This window comes from Micromesistius poutassou (genome assembly GCF_964030765.1).
Source record: "Micromesistius poutassou genome assembly, contig: SCAFFOLD_5586, whole genome shotgun sequence".
NCBI classification, from domain to species: Eukaryota; Metazoa; Chordata; class Actinopteri; order Gadiformes; family Gadidae; genus Micromesistius; species Micromesistius poutassou.
Genome location: NW_028178083.1, coordinates 1 through 15,338, shown reverse-complemented (window position 1 = coordinate 15,338; position 15,338 = coordinate 1). Strand labels below are relative to the sequence as shown.

The window sequence follows — 15,338 nt, the reverse complement described above, 5'->3', positions numbered from 1 at the left end:
GCATTGTAATTTAATTAAACAACGCTCATTATCCATTGTCCATCCCCGTGCGGTCTCTTACCATTAAAGACGTTAATAAATAAAATAATTGTTTGAAGTTGCGAGTTTTTGAAATTATTGGAAGCGAGTCGAGCTGACCTTGCCTGCTGTACCCACGGCCCAAAATAAAGAACAGCCGAGACAATATCCTCAATTCAAACCACAAATGCCGTTTCATTTGGTCTCAATTGGCTACGGACGCAAACTTGGAACATGTGCAACAGGGATTTTTAAAGGTTACTGTAAAGTGGCGGAGACTGCAGGAGCTGAATCATCACTATGGTAGAGCTAAGAAGGTTCTACGAGCGCCTCAGACCAACCTTACCAACGCGAGATGTTAAGGTATAACTTAAAGAAGAGGCTACGAATACCAACGCTTTTGCCCATGGTAAGGCTTATTAATTATCTCTTTCTCCGGTAACGTCATTTCATTTCGCAAGGCCTTTCTTCTTCATCGTTCCTTCTATTGGTTTCTAACTCATGCTCCAATCTTTCATCAATGCCTCGGATGTTGTGGATGCAACGAAATATCTGATGTATCGCTGCAACAGTTAAGTTCCATGCTGTCTGCAGTCAAACAACAACAAAACAACGTGACAGCTGCCGCAATCATACTACGTCATGTCCCGCCTCTTGAGAATTTAGACCCTACGTCATACCCCGCCCCTTTCAAGCCCGCCCCCCTAAACCATCCGGAGATTCTACTGATGTCTGAGCAACACCGATGTCTGCATTTCGGGCGTCAAGTGTGAATAAGTGTGAATGACCCTCACGGTCGAACCTCCTGCTCCACAAATGCGGAGAAAAGACGGAGGTCATATGTGAAAGCAGCTATAAGCCACCTGTAGACATTCCTGTATCGTTTACTGGACGCATTCGTTTCCACACACACACCTTGCAAATGGGATGCAACAGTGACATCTAGCGATGGAGTGCGGTATATTCAGAACCGTTATTTGTGCCATTGTTGTATCTAATTCATTCAGGTAAGGAACTAGAAAGATAGTTACTCAGGGGATAACAAAAAAAGTTAAATGTAAACCTGGGCCACGATGTTTATTACATGGCTACGGCTGGCCGTATGGTAGGCTACAAAGGAGAGGCTTCGTATAAATGCATGCCGTCGGTCGATCGTCTCCCAATTTGAAGTAAATGCCTTCAGGTGTTCAGTAGTTCAGTCACTGTTACTCAAACGCAAAATAGGTAATTGTTGAGCATTATGCCACTCATACAGGAACTAGTTATTGTTCCTTAACAGTTATAGTGAAGGACCTCGTGGCGCAACGGTAGCGCGTCTGACTCCAGATCAGAAGGTTGCGTGTTCAAATCACGTCGGGGTCAGTATTTTTTGGCAATATTTAATTGGGAAGAATATTTATTATAATGGTATGTTATATACAACATTAAACTGGTAACTTTACTGAATAAATGTATCATAACGCTCACGGTGCCCCGACAAAACGGATGACACATTTGTATTGAATGTAAATTACAGTAGGCCAATTGATAAGTAATTAATGTTGATATCTTTTTGTACAATTTATTTTATTACAAAAAACGGCAAGACATAGGGCCCATAGCATGACATACATTGAAGAAATCATTCACAATAATAAATTGTACTATCTATTAACATTGAAATCCGATTTTGCTGTAGCATGACTTCATAGCCATATCATTATTCACATTATTGACAAAATATGGTGAAATGCATTGTTAATGACACATTTCTTATTATTATTAAGGCTCAGTCAGGCAGCCAGTTTACATCTTTCTTTCATATTCATTATTTTATTAAGTGGTATGAGTAGGATGCATTTGCCAGCATGGTACAATTATTTGCAGAAACTATTGTAAATAGTGACGAAATCGACGACTTTCTCATCTACTACCGTCACTACAAGGCAAACTGTATTATCTTATTCCGCTTTAATCAGTAAGCTAACTTATTGCGGCTATGTGTGATGATATGATATGTTACAAGAATGAGGATATGAAAAACATATTTATCCAACGTCAACTGTTATTGGTCGCAATAAATATGGTGATGATGATAACGATGATGCTGACGATGCCTTGAATGTTGTTTGCTTATTTTTCCTCCATGCATTGAAGTCGTGCTTACTGTTGAAGAAATGGAAAATGCAGTGATCAGTCAGAAGAATAGTTAATAAATAATGATTTAATAATTATTAATTAATTATTATTATTATATTATTTTTGAGGGAGCAGGGTTACCCTTGCCCCCAATAGCACTCATGAGCTTAGAGAAAGATTTGTTGTCAAAATGTGTGTGTGTGTGTGTGTGTGTGTGTGTGTGTGTGTGTGTGTGTGTGCGTGCGTGCGTGCATGCGTGCGTGTGTGTCCTCTCACCTCTTTGCCAGAGCAGGTGCCACAGAGACACCCAAACAGTCCGTTGACCATCTGGATGAGGCAGAGCACCATGCTCACGCCCGCGGTGACCAGGAGAATGGAGAACAGTGCGAGGTTGAACTCCACCACACCCTTAGGCTCAGTGCACCAGGCCCACCAATCCTGGTTATCCAGGTAGCTCGCGTTTCTTAGGGGGGAAAAAAAAAAAAATGTTAATGTTGTTTTGTCATTTTGTTTCCTCCCTCTTATAGATGGGTGGTTGTGGCATGGGGGATCGTCCTGGCAATCGCCAAGCGACCGTGCTAATGACATTTGCATTACAAACAGAATATGACAATATTAGCCTCTTTTTGAATGAGTCGTAACAAGCCGTAAGAGATAGCCACGATCGATGTGGGTATGATCGCCTCACAGTTTTACAACTGCAATAAAACATTAACAACGTCAATTTTGTGACCCGCCGTTATGTAGCCACCTAGTTTTAGTGCTTACAAATGATTTAATACAAGCAGTCAAATAACCCCACGTAATGTAGTGTCAGGTGGGTAGGTTGGTTAAGCGAAATAAAAAAAGAACCAATGTCTCACAATTAATAACATTCACTCAGAAACTTTCAAAAAGTTAGTCCACATAGGCTTAAGTCAGTGTGGCTCAGCCATTTATTCACTTACAGGCCAAAAAAAGGTGTTCCCCATTCAGTCACGTTGGTCTCTGGGTTTTCCCAGAAGCAGGTAGGCCCGTTGGCCAGCCCTAGGGACGCGGCGCTCAAACTGTACACAGCCCCCGATACTCCGGCCGCCGCGAAGCCAATGGACAGGAACATCTATGGATCACAGATCACAAGTCTTTAGATGTATATTGTATATTGATATGTTATGTTAGGATACATATTGATTCGGGTCTGTGTTTTAAGCCATACACAATACAGTGCCATGGCAGGCACTGTATTGGAACTTCAACAACACGACAACCACCACTACCTTCCCATTGGCTTCTTTAAAAGAGAGCTGGGTACCACGACGACATGTGTACTAACCCATTATTGCTCTGGGTGCGTGTTAGCGCGGAGATGGTGGCTGTATTGTCACCGCTTTTGGCAAGGAGCACAGCACATAGTGGCTAATATGTCTGAGAATATCTGTTTGAGAACTTCTGAACATACAAGTCTGGGCTGAACCTCTGTATGAACATCTCTGCGAATATATATATATATATATATATATATATATAGATATATATATATATATGTATATGTATAAACGTCTGCAGGCCTTGAGATGCAATCACTATTATGTCCGAAAATAAAGACGCAATGGCCTGATTATACAGAATGTCATATATGGACATTTTAAACATCCTATTCTAATTTCATATAAGTAAGAGGTAATGTATTTTATCATTGTATGTGTTATCTCTCTTTAAAAGAGATGGAGCCAAACCTCACACTTACCCCACAGCGGTTGTTGCAGCAGCCCTTGCTGCTGGTCAGGTGGATGTGAATTGCAGGGATGAGCACCTGCATCGGGGGGGGGAGGGGGAGAGAACATGTCAGAGAAAAGCTAAGGCATGGTGGACTACATACATTTGCAAAGGGGGGGGGAACTTTGGTTAACCCACGACGCATGATGTCTGAACTAAATACAAAACGATCAAACCAACCAAACAAGGGGGACTCACCATTACCCCTCCACCGATGAATCCTCCCATGTATTTGACCTCCTCCGTGATGTGCTCTGCATACTTAGTGGACCAGTCGGGGAAGAACAGAATGATGTTGCATATTATCGACACGGCAGCCAGGACATACAGAGAGATGCCGATCACCTTGGAGCAACCGCTCGTACACATGTTGCTTTTTTAAGAGGCGGAGACTATCAAGAAAGAGAGGGGAAAAAAAACACAAGACACGACAATGTCCGTGCAAAAATATCAGATCCTTAAATCCAAATTATGAGAGATGTCCCGCACAAGGTCTTTATACAGAAGTAAGAGACGGGGACGCGGCCCAACTATATATAGGCTGGTACATGTAGGCCTATGGTCTGGGAATCGTGACAAGATAGGTATAAAAGGGAGGAGTGAACAAAGATAAGAATAGCCTAGTTCAGTCGCTACCTACTCCCACGCACCGTCACGGATCATCAATGCATGTGTCGTCCAACAGTCTCCTATCAATTAGGTTGGCGTGTTTTATGGAGGGCCCAACAAAAAAATAGGAACATGAGCCGAAAAGCACCTGACTTCATTCAGTTCATTAGTGATCTCCGCACAGATCGGCAGGCTGTGTACCTGTTCAAAAACATCAATATAAGTTGTGTTCTTTTTTGCTCTCTCTTTATGATCTCACCACATCCGCATCCATTGTACGTGTTCATAAAAGTAAATATTTAAAGTAATATATATTTGTTTTTGCTTAAGCAAACATGAAAGTTCACGCAATTCTGTTGCATTCGTTTGTTTTGAGGGAAACAACCGAGACTAAGACTAAGGGCCCTCATCACACTGTCACAGGGAGGTTTGTGTGTGTGTGTGTGTGTGTGTGTCCGGGATGTGGGTTTTATTGCTCTGCTATCACTGAACGATTGGGGGCATGATGGAGGAGGAAGACGGAGATATCGCTGGAGGGTGGAAGTCCAGGGCAACAGACACACCCCTACACACAAACACACACACAGATGGAAAACCCAATGACAAACATCAGAGTCCTACTTATCACTGTGAAGGGTAAATCTTATTGGGTCATAAAAAAAAACGAGGTTTCCATGACAGCAGAATCCAAAGATCACTCGGGCCGTTATCAGACGTGATGTCAGCCCGACTGGTGGGTTAAAACATATACGAGTAAAGGTGTTTGAATAAATCACAAGATAAGCTGGAGAAAGAAAAACATCTAATGAATTAAATTTATAACATGAGCAACTCTGACTATTGTTATCAGACATGAAACGTATGTTACGGTGCGTCCCGTTGCGGTTTTATCCCTCATCACAGGGATTCGGTGAGTTATGATACAGTAGGGAGTGGACATGAACCATGGCACCCTCGTCCTTCACATCGCAAGATTCTCCAAGCGTCTCGGCAGGGCGTCCCCCCCGCCTAATGTGGGGTGACTAGGCCGAGTAAAGTCCTCCTGGAACACCTTCATGTGTGATAAGATGGCAGTGAAGTTCCATCGGACGGTACTTTGGATGAAGTGCAAATGTTTTTTTCGGCCTTCCTGTAAGACAATCGGAGTCAGACCCACTTTTCGTTGTTGAACTTTTATTATAGGAGAGAAAATTGTTGAATGGTGTAGGAAAGCATCCTGTCCATTTGAAAGCACACTGTGGTAGATAGTTCGATGAAAAAATATGTTTTCATGTGTAAAAGATGAAAAAGGTCCCTTTCTAAATCATTGCAGCTATTTCAACGTCTATTTTTCCAATCAATATTATGTTAACTTGCTTGTGCATTTCTTCAAAGGAGATGACACAACAGAGGGTAGAGTAGATTGTTAATTATTATCAGTGGAAATAATTTACAATGATCATGACATTTATGAGTTTAGGAATTTCAAATTGCCCTGGATCGTAAGTTCCTCATGTTGCATAAACCGGTACTAACCCAAAGTACAGAATCAGAATCAGAATCAAAAATATATATTTCTTATTTTCACCCAACTATTACAGTAGGCCAGTACAGTAGTACATTTCAAGTAGGTCTACTAACTGTTCAAATTGAAAATTGAAGCAGACCAGTAATGACCTCCCTGGATATATTCTGTATTCCAAATGATTGTAGGAATTTGCCAAGAGGTGGGTTGGTCTTGGCCGTGAACGATCAGTAAATATCTTATCCTCTATTGTAGGCCTACTGTATATGGATTTCCAATCACCAACCGTCATGGTCCTGGGGGTTTCTGTGGGTCATGAACGGAAGGCCATGTCCGGGTATAATAACATCAGCGTTCCTCAGCGCCCTCTTTCGGTTGACGCTCTGTACTGCAGCGTTTTCACTCAACGCCTGCCAGCTCTCCCGGTCCCCGCAGCATTCAAACAAGTCCCCAGCCACCAACACTGTCCCTGTAGTGGTTGCCCTCACTTCCAAACTCACGTCGTGTCCCGTGTGTCCCGGTGTGGGCACGATTGATACCTGGGGGAGGAAAGGAGAATGAAATGGTGATAATAACTGTTCACAGCATCCACCAGGCAGCGTATCATTTACTAGACACTTGGAACAACCTCCACTAGAGGGCGCTATTTAGCAAGAGTCTAGAGAACTAGGCAGGTGATGCCCATCATGCCCAGTACAGTAGATAAGTTGTTCCCATACCATGCAAGACTGAATCAAACCCATAAACGTACATGCTCGTCAATGCGGTAAGGTTTCCCCTCCGCCAGTTGATTGGGGGTGTATCTGTCTCCCTCACTGATATCACATCCCACAACTATCATGGACTTTTGAAAAAGACCCAAGTTCCCTATGTGGTCCGAGTGTCCGTGCGTTCCCACGACCCAATCCACGTCCCCCGTCTCCAGACCCCTCTCCCTCAGCGTCGTGAGCAGAAGGTCTCGGTCCCACGGACCCCCCGTGTCCACCAGAATAGTCCTGGGCCCCGTTACCAGGGTGACGGTCCCATCGGCCCGAAAATATCCGTCCGGCTGCGACACACAGTAGCCCACTTTGAGGACCGACACGGAGTAGGGACTGCCAGGAAAGTCCAACACCCCTGATTCAGTGCAGAGGGTCGCGTTGGCTTCGCCAGAGACGGAACCCTCCTCACTCTCCATTGTTGGACAATGCATCAAACGTGGTTGTTTATGACTTGTTCAAGGAGGAGGAGTAAGAAGTTATTCTGCATTTGCTATGTTTATCGTCGCTGGACACATGGGTGCAGTTTGGACACATGGATGTTGGACAACGACGAAAAGACACGCGCATGTTTACGCATGACGTGGCTTCCGCCACCGAGATGATGATGATGATGATGATGATGACGATGATGATGGCGTAAAAACGCTTTGAATATGCAACGGGTCGTCGCGGAAGTAGTGCAATCACTATTATGTCCGAGAATAAAGACGCGATGGCCAGATTATACAGAATGTCATATATGATTATTAGAAATGTCCTATTATAATGTTATATAAGTAATAGGTAATGTATGTTATTATTCTCTGTGTTATCTCTCTTAAAAAAGAAAAAAGTGGTTTGAATAAAGCTATGTAGCAAGTATCAGGAACCTTTGCGCCGGTAATGTGCGCAGGGGGAGCCGCAATGGTTGGCGCGCTCTCTGGCTGCGTCACTTCCACTGACAACAATGGCGGCCAAAACAGTTATGGAAAAGGGAACGTCTGTTTTGGATCCGCTGAAGGGAGTTCTGCTCACATACTTCATGCCAGAATCATGTTACGACTCCTTCTTCCTAGATTTCAACTTTCTAGATGGTAAGTTGGCGATCGTCACGAAACGGTTGGTCAAAAATGAGCTGTAATGAAAGTACAGGCGATCATTTACATTGAAGAGGATGAAGTTCAGTGGGCGGGGTTATACACCGGGCACTACGTGATTGGATGGTCAAGTACATTTACATATCTGCATATGGAATATACTACTTTACCGGGAATATACTACTTTACTATTTATTGGATAATTTTTACTTTATATTAGCACTCATTAAATATTCACTCGTGCTCATACTATGGTGTAATATGTCCATTGCACACCACCAGTCCATTATATATAGCCTATATACATATATGCTGGTGTAAACAGTTGCTCTTCAACCGTAAACCAAGTATACCATATGGACGGAGCTATCTAGCGACACTGCAGACCATTAAAGTCGAAATATGTAACATCACAAATCCCATTTTACAACTGATATAGTCTAGAAATAATAATAATTTAAAAAAAGCTATGTTAGTCCACATCACGCTAGTTAAGACATGACAGAACACTAGTAACTGGGAGGGGGGCTCCTTCTCAATCATTGCGACTTTAATTGATTATAATGAATCTGACTCAAACAGCCAGGGAGAGTTAATGTGATGATCTGAGGCCAGGGCAGATGATGGATTTGAGTGTTGTCGTGTCCGCCCACAGTGCCGTGTCTGAAGATAGTTCTGAGCAAAGGGCTTGGCATCGGCATCATCCTGGGATCACTGATGGGTAGGTGTCATTCCCTCGCTCACTCTGTACATCCCGCTTTCTCTCTCTCTATGCAAAGTCATGCTAATATCTGTAGGCTACCGTAGTCAAAGTCACATGCTCGTATGAGCCATACGCGCAAAACTATTTCTTTGTATTTGTTTCACAGTGTTTGGTAAAGCTATTTACTAGTGTGGCCATTTTGACTAAAGATTACTTTTGTATGTATTTTCCTATGTGAGCATTAATTCTACTTTTATATTCTATGAGGGAGAATCGACTACCTTATTGTGACAATAGTCTCTGTATTGGTACCCCAGAGAGGAAGGATTTTCTAATCACTTGCCTTTCCATTCTCCTGTGTGTGTGTGTGTGTGTGTGTGTGTGTGTGTGTGTGTGTGTGTGTGTGTGTGTGTGTGTGTGTGTGTGTGTGTGTGTGTGTGTGTGTGTGTGTGTGTGTGTGTGTGTGTGTGTTGGGGGGTTCTGCTCAACAGTGAAACTACCCCAGATTCTGAAGCTCATGGGGGCAAGGAGTGCAGAGGGGCTCAGCTTCCACTCCGTGCTGCTGGAGCTGCTGTCCATCACGGGCACCATGGCCTACAGCATCGCTAACAATTTCCCCTTCAGGTGGGACACTACAACATCCCACACATCATCCGTGGAATCATTCGTATTTTGGCCAGAAAGGGGTCTGGGCTTATGCTGAGGAAGAATACAGATAATCAACACAGATGTAGTCTATTGTCCAGTTGTGCCTTGCTGTATGTGTGTGTGTGGTTCTTGTGGTCACACAATGTGTCCTTACTGCAGTGCCTGGGGCGAGGCGCTCTTCCTCATGTTGCAGACCGTCGCCATCGGTTTCCTGATTCAGCACTATGGCGGGAAAACGGCGAGAGGTACGGGCCTCGTTTATTTCAACGCTAGCATCTTCTGGAGCGTTGTGCGGGAAGAAAGGAGTACATATCGTTAATATTGCATATCTGTCTTTTATTATTATTCATATTATTATTATTATGCACATTTAGGCTTATTCACAAATGCACATCTTTTTAATGAGACTTAAATTAGGCGTATAATCAAGTCTCCTTAAAGAAATAATACTAGAATTAGTAGCAGGCTGGAATTGAAATGTGTCGTTTGTCACCCGAGGAGTCCGACACATCACATCAATCAGCACAGAACCATGTCCGAAAGAAAGAAAGAAATAAAGAAAGAAAGAAAAGAAGCTCCCCCACAAGCAACAAACCTTTCTCATTCGGCCTTGCATCAGCGCCATAACCAGGGTCAAATCCTAGCATGACTGGCCTCAAACGGCGCCTACGCTTCAAACAGCCACCACGCGTCTGGAGGACTCACCCGTCCTTTCTCCCCCTCCCCCCAGGCCTCCTCTTCGTGGCGGTGTACTTCAGCGTGCTCGCGGCGGTGCTCTCCCCCGCCGTGCCCGTGGCCATGGTGACGACCATGCAGGCCTCCAACATGCCCGCCGTCATCATCGGAAGGGTAGGTCCCACGAGCGAGGGGCGCGGGGGGGGGGTCGTGTGTTTAGTACCGCATTAAATGAGGCCGTGCTTTCATTGGGGTTTTGGCGAAGGCACGCCGGATTGTATGACTCTGATGTAAATGTTGATGGTTTGTCATTGTGGGTTCGGCCGAACGATGCGGTAACATCTGACCTGATCGGATTACGTCACAATGTTCACGTGACTTCCTGTGCGGAAGTCCTCACAGAGCTCACGTGTGTTCATACACGGAACCGTGTCGGGAATGTACGTCAGTCGTTCCCGTTCTCAGTCTCAACACAACACGTGGCTTGTCTCGTCTGTCCTTTTCTCATCGAGTTCAAGGTGTTCGGTGTGTGTCTAAGGCCGCGTTCTCTCTCTGCTCGTCTCTCCTCCTCAGCTGCTCCAGGCCGCCACTAACTTCCGCAACGGACACACCGGCCAGCTGTCGGCCATCTCAGTCTTCCTGCTCTTTGCCGGATCCCTCGCCCGCATCTTCACCTCCATACAGGTGTGTGTGTGTGTGTGTGTGTGTGTGTGTGTGTGTGTGTGTGTGTGTGTGTGTGTGTGTGTGTGTGTGTGTGTGTGTGTGTGTGTGTGTGTGTGTGTGTGTGTGTGTGTGTGTGTGTGTGTGTGTGTGTGTGTGTGTGTGCGCGCGCGCGCGCGTGTTCTAACATATAATGCATCATGCATTACACCAGTCTACTACTACTATGATCTTAATGCGACGTAAACAAATAATATTTTTTCAACACGCAGGAAACCGGAGACAACCTGATGGCGCTCACCTACATCATATCCTCTTCCTGCAACGGCATCATTGCCCTCCAGGTGCTCTACTACTGGAACAGCGCCTCCAAGCAGAAGAAGAAGAGCGACTAGGAAGTGGCCCTACAGGAGGGGCGGGATGGAGTCCGACCCTTCTGATAAGTGTTTCTCAGACTATTTATTGGTCTGGAGGGGAGGTTGTTGTTAGAGGTGAATATATCAGGCTTTGCTGTAGACACACAAAAACACACACACACACACACACACACACACACACACACACACACACACACACACACACACACACACACACACACACACACACACACACACACACACACACACACACACACACACACACACGGCTAGTAGGGGTTTGAAATTGACACAGCAAACGGGTCTATGGGCTGAGGTTTTTGACTTGACCAGCTTGAACACATCACACACTTCTGCCCGTGATCCAGATTGACCGCTGGTTCAATAGGTCTAAGACATGGAGACCAACCCTTAATGTCTAAAAGGGCAAGTCCACACAAGGGACCTTAATGTTTTGAGTTGGATCAATTGGCTATCGTGCAAAGTGACTCATTCCAAGGCTGTCCATTCCAGTTCACCACAATCCCAGGCTACTACAGTCCTTTCCAACGTATTATTTATTAGTAGTGGTACTGTGGAGATGATCATTTTACTGTAATCCACCAAATGGTTCACTAGTTGACTTTTTATTTAGTTTTGTTCAAGCCCTTCTCCTGTCCATATCACACAGAACTGGATCGATAAATGTGAAGGGGATTATATTAGTGAGTGTTGTTTTTCTGGGCAAGGACTTTCGATTTAGTTATTGTTTAAATGCTAATTTGCACTACGTTGCATGAAAACAACGTGTGTGTGTGTGTGTGTGTGTGTGTGTGTGTGTCGGGTGGGGACCGAGAACGTGTTCAACTGATGATAAGAAATGTTCTCTCGACATTCAACTGTGCAAACGGTCGCTCATAAGGGAAACGGTTTGATTAATTGATTAAACAGACAACGAATCACATTGAGATGGCCCTATATGAAAATGTAGCAATAGAATAAAGTCTGTATTGGATTAATCTAATGTTTTTTCAATCGCTGCTGTTCCATATGCTGAAATGAAAAAAAACTATGATTCAGTTGAGTTATCCTATACACTAGATACATTTCACAATGTATTGGAATATATTAGAAAAATATCATGCATGATACATTTGAAAAAAGGGTTGGAGTGTCTTGAGCTACTGTTGACAATGTTGACGTTTAAGATACATTTATTGTTTTGTGTCATGTTTACTTATTAAAAAACATTATTTGCTGATGGAAATATGTCTCAGTGCTGTTTATTCCAGTTAATTACAAATATGTCAGTTATTGTTCTCGAAGTTTCTTGACTGGTCAGTGTAGGCCTGGTTTACGGACGTGTGATTCCTACTGATGCCACCTAGAGGGAGACACACTTTAACTAACATTTGCTGTAGAACTCCCAAGTTTCTGCGCTAATAAGGTTTGGCACATATGTGCCGAGAATATTGGTTCACTGGTCAAACTTTGGACTAGTGGACGAAAATAAAATACTTTTATTGTTTTCTCGTAACTCGTTTTCCGTTTTTCTTTTTCCTTTAAAAACAGACGTCATTATTTAGTCCTTCGATTCTCGTGCCCCTTTTTTAAAGCACGATGTTATTTCTCAGTAAATCTGTCCATCAAAAGCCTTCTTTTCTTTGTTTCTTTTGTTATTCCTTTCTCCTCCTTTCCTGAATAGACCCCCCGCCCCCCTTCTCTCTAATGTGTTACTAAAATGGTCACGAAAATTAAACAAACGCATATTTTCCAATTAGATGCTGGTTTGCACTGCGGCGGACGAAGAGATATTTACAACACAACTTTTTTTGGTCTTTTGTATTAAAATTCGCTCTCACGCACTTAGCCTCGTTTCAACGGAGACGCATTATATTTAACTGCGTTGTAAAGTTTCTAAACGTCCACATATTACATATATTAACGGAATAGAGGGGCTGTGAGTAGGTGCTGATTGCGTTCAAATTTGAAAGAATATATAAATACGATTTTTATTACCTTAAAGATATGTTATGGCTACTTCTGCCCATTAGAGCTTAAAAGAAGAAAGACAGAAATAAGCAGCGAGAGACAAAAAGAAAGTGAATGGTGCGTCTTTAGTTCACACGCAGCTGGGTGGCTTGAATGGGGAGGGGGGGGTGCTGGGGATGGGGGGGGCTTGTTAAATGGGCACTGGCACACAGAGGGTGGGTGAGGGTGGGGTGTTCTGGCGTTGTGGAGGAAAAAAACGAAAAAAAAAACGCAACTCAGTCTTATCTGTTGGTGCGGGGGGGGGGGGGGGGGCCATAGATGTTGGCCGGCGATCGTGGAGTTCGTTACGGGCGCCGTATCACCTGCGACTATCCATCTTGGGAGGTCTTCCCCGGGTCCTAATGAGGGGGCTGTTGCTCAGAGGGAGTGGCAGAACCTGGCCTGAGCAACATAACAGCGTTTTGTTTTGCGATGGGGAGTCCATGCAGCGGCATTCATGTGAATCTGGCTCTGTGTGTTCTGTGTGTCCGTGGGCAGCCCCCCCATCTCATTATTGGGCTGAAGTGAACTGCAACAGGTGGTGGTGGTGGTGGTGGTGGTGGAGGTCAGGTGGTCGTGGTCGATGTGGTGGGTTGGTGGTGGTGGTGGTGGGTGGTAGAGGTGGGGTGGTGGGGTAGTTGGGTTGCTGGCTAGAGGTGGGGGTTGGGGGTGGTGGTGGTGGAGGTGGTGGAATTGGGGTGGTGATTGGTGTAGTGGTGGAGGTGGTGGTGGTGTAATTGGGGTGGTGGTGGTTGGGGTGGTTATGGTAGTGGTGGTGTGGGTTGGTGCAGTGGTGGAATTGGGGTGGTTGTTGTTGTGGTGGTGGTACGGGTGGTGGTGGTGGGGGTGGTGGTCGGTGTAGCGGTGGAATCGGGGTGGTGGCGGGTGCAGCGGTGTCTGCGGTTTGCGCAATAGTCGCGTGTCTAGTCTTATCTTTGCACATTATCGTTTTTTACGGATGACTATTCCCACACACGCTTCTTCTACACAAGTCACCTTTGACAGATCTGATAAGCCGTTTCATCGCGGTTTATTGTGGGTCAATCGTAACTATGTGTGATTTGCAGAAATATGTATCCAAAACATCTGATCACACAAATAGGATCATCCATCCATTAAGGTGGGCTGCTCCATGGCGGGGGAGGGGCCGTACGCTGGAGAGCTCCAGCCCTGACAAAAGACGCGCTGCTGGGTGGGAATGTTTGGCCGATGCTCGGCGGTGATTTCACCTTCGCCGTTGCCCCTAATCGCTCCCTCCGATCTGTCTCACGTGTGGGCCCGCTGGTAATCAGCCTCATCCACATCCTGCAGCAACACAGCGCGCACACGCGCACGCACACGCACACACACACACACACACACACACACACACCGAGACGCACACGGAAACACACTGAGACCAACATGCACTCAAACACCGAGCCACACACAGACACTGACACACACACATACAGAGACTGAGAGACACACACACACACACTGAGCCACACACACACACACACACACACACACACACACACACACACACACACACACACACACACACACACACACACACACACACACACACACACACACACCATGATAACAGCATGAAAGCGTCCGACATTCTTTTCATCCGTTCGGTATACCGACTTCACGATACAACTTTGTTTTCGTTGTGCGTTTGCGGTCTCTCAGGACTTTTATCGTTCCATCGCGAAGATTGCACCCTTGTTTTGTTATTTTCTATTTTTGATTTAGCGGGTGACTCCTACAAAAATGCACGCATACCTGGTCACCCACCCCCCCCCCCCCCCCCTCCCTCCCTCCGCCCCTCTCCCTGAGCACACACACACACACACACACACACACACACACACACACACACACACACACACACACACACACACACACACACACACACACACACACACACACACACACACACACACACTCCTCCTCACCTCATTTAAGCTGCCTGTCACTCATCTCCCGGGCCTTGGTAAACACAACCCTCTATTAGCTGGCATTAGGCCTTTATGTGTTGACTCGCCGGCCGTCAGTGATTGGCTGGGCCACAGCTGGGCCGCCGTCCGTCGTCAGCTCACTGAAAAGAAAAGAAGAAGAAAAAATGGAGTCGGAAAATGGAGCATTTTCCGACATGCGGTTTCGTCGTGTGCACGTGACATTCAAAATCGTAACGTAAAAAAATGGCTGTTCCTATTTTTTACCAGCTTATTTTGGAACACCGAACACAGAGACACTTTCACAGAACCCGACAGCTCAGGCTGCGACGGAACGTTCCGGGCTGGAGTTGGAAGCCGCGCTTCTCGTGTTTCCTAACCCCCCCCCCCACCCCCCCCCGGATATCTGTTCGGTGGGGGGCCCCTCGTTGGCCCCCCGCCGAACAGGGTCCCGTGGAACCATGCATATGCGATTCAG

General features: G+C 45.3%; 3 protein-coding genes and 1 non-coding gene across 4 annotated transcripts; 2 read left to right on the top strand and 2 right to left on the bottom strand.

Annotated features, from left to right (window-relative positions):
* Positions 1–1,308: 1,308 nt before the first annotated feature.
* Positions 1,309–1,380, top strand: AC3HAE_044667 (transfer RNA tryptophan (anticodon CCA)). Its single transcript has one exon. It is a non-coding gene; the product is annotated as a tRNA-Trp (tRNA).
* A 744-nt stretch (positions 1,381–2,124) lies between these two features.
* On the bottom strand, positions 2,125–4,260 carry LOC311374807 (transmembrane 4 L6 family member 4-like; the record flags this gene model as incomplete). Its single annotated transcript, XM_084490570.1, has 5 exons — positions 2,125–2,163; positions 2,413–2,599; positions 3,084–3,235; positions 3,863–3,928; positions 4,090–4,260. 5 exons carry the CDS (start codon positions 4,258–4,260, stop codon positions 2,161–2,163), a joined length of 579 nt encoding a protein of 192 aa, XP_084346696.1. The 3' UTR covers positions 2,125–2,160.
* A 1,488-nt stretch (positions 4,261–5,748) lies between these two features.
* Positions 5,749–7,304, bottom strand: LOC311374809 (metallo-beta-lactamase domain-containing protein 1-like). The gene is made up of 2 exons (XM_084490571.1): positions 6,756–7,304; positions 5,749–6,543 (listed from the first exon to the last, which is right to left on the bottom strand). Exons 1-2 carry the CDS (start codon positions 7,194–7,196, stop codon positions 6,283–6,285), a joined length of 702 nt encoding a protein of 233 aa, XP_084346697.1. The 5' UTR covers positions 7,197–7,304; the 3' UTR covers positions 5,749–6,282.
* A 407-nt stretch (positions 7,305–7,711) lies between these two features.
* Positions 7,712–11,691, top strand: LOC311374810 (mannose-P-dolichol utilization defect 1 protein-like; the record flags this gene model as incomplete). Its single annotated transcript, XM_084490572.1, has 7 exons — positions 7,712–7,838; positions 8,497–8,562; positions 9,036–9,168; positions 9,352–9,437; positions 9,923–10,041; positions 10,441–10,551; positions 10,800–11,691. The coding sequence occupies 7 exons, from the start codon at positions 7,712–7,714 to the stop codon at positions 10,920–10,922; spliced, it is 765 nt and encodes a 254-aa protein (XP_084346698.1). The 3' UTR covers positions 10,923–11,691.
* Positions 11,692–15,338: the final 3,647 nt, after the last annotated feature.

Coding starts and splice junctions, on each gene's coding strand:
- LOC311374809 (XM_084490571.1), bottom strand. CDS start 7,196: ATGCATTGTCCAACAATGGAGAGTGAGGAGGGTTCCGTCTCTGGCGAA. Junction 6,544..6,755: donor CTTACCGCATTGACGAGCAT/GTACGTTTATGG, acceptor TTCCTCCCCCAG/GTATCAATCGTGCCCACACC.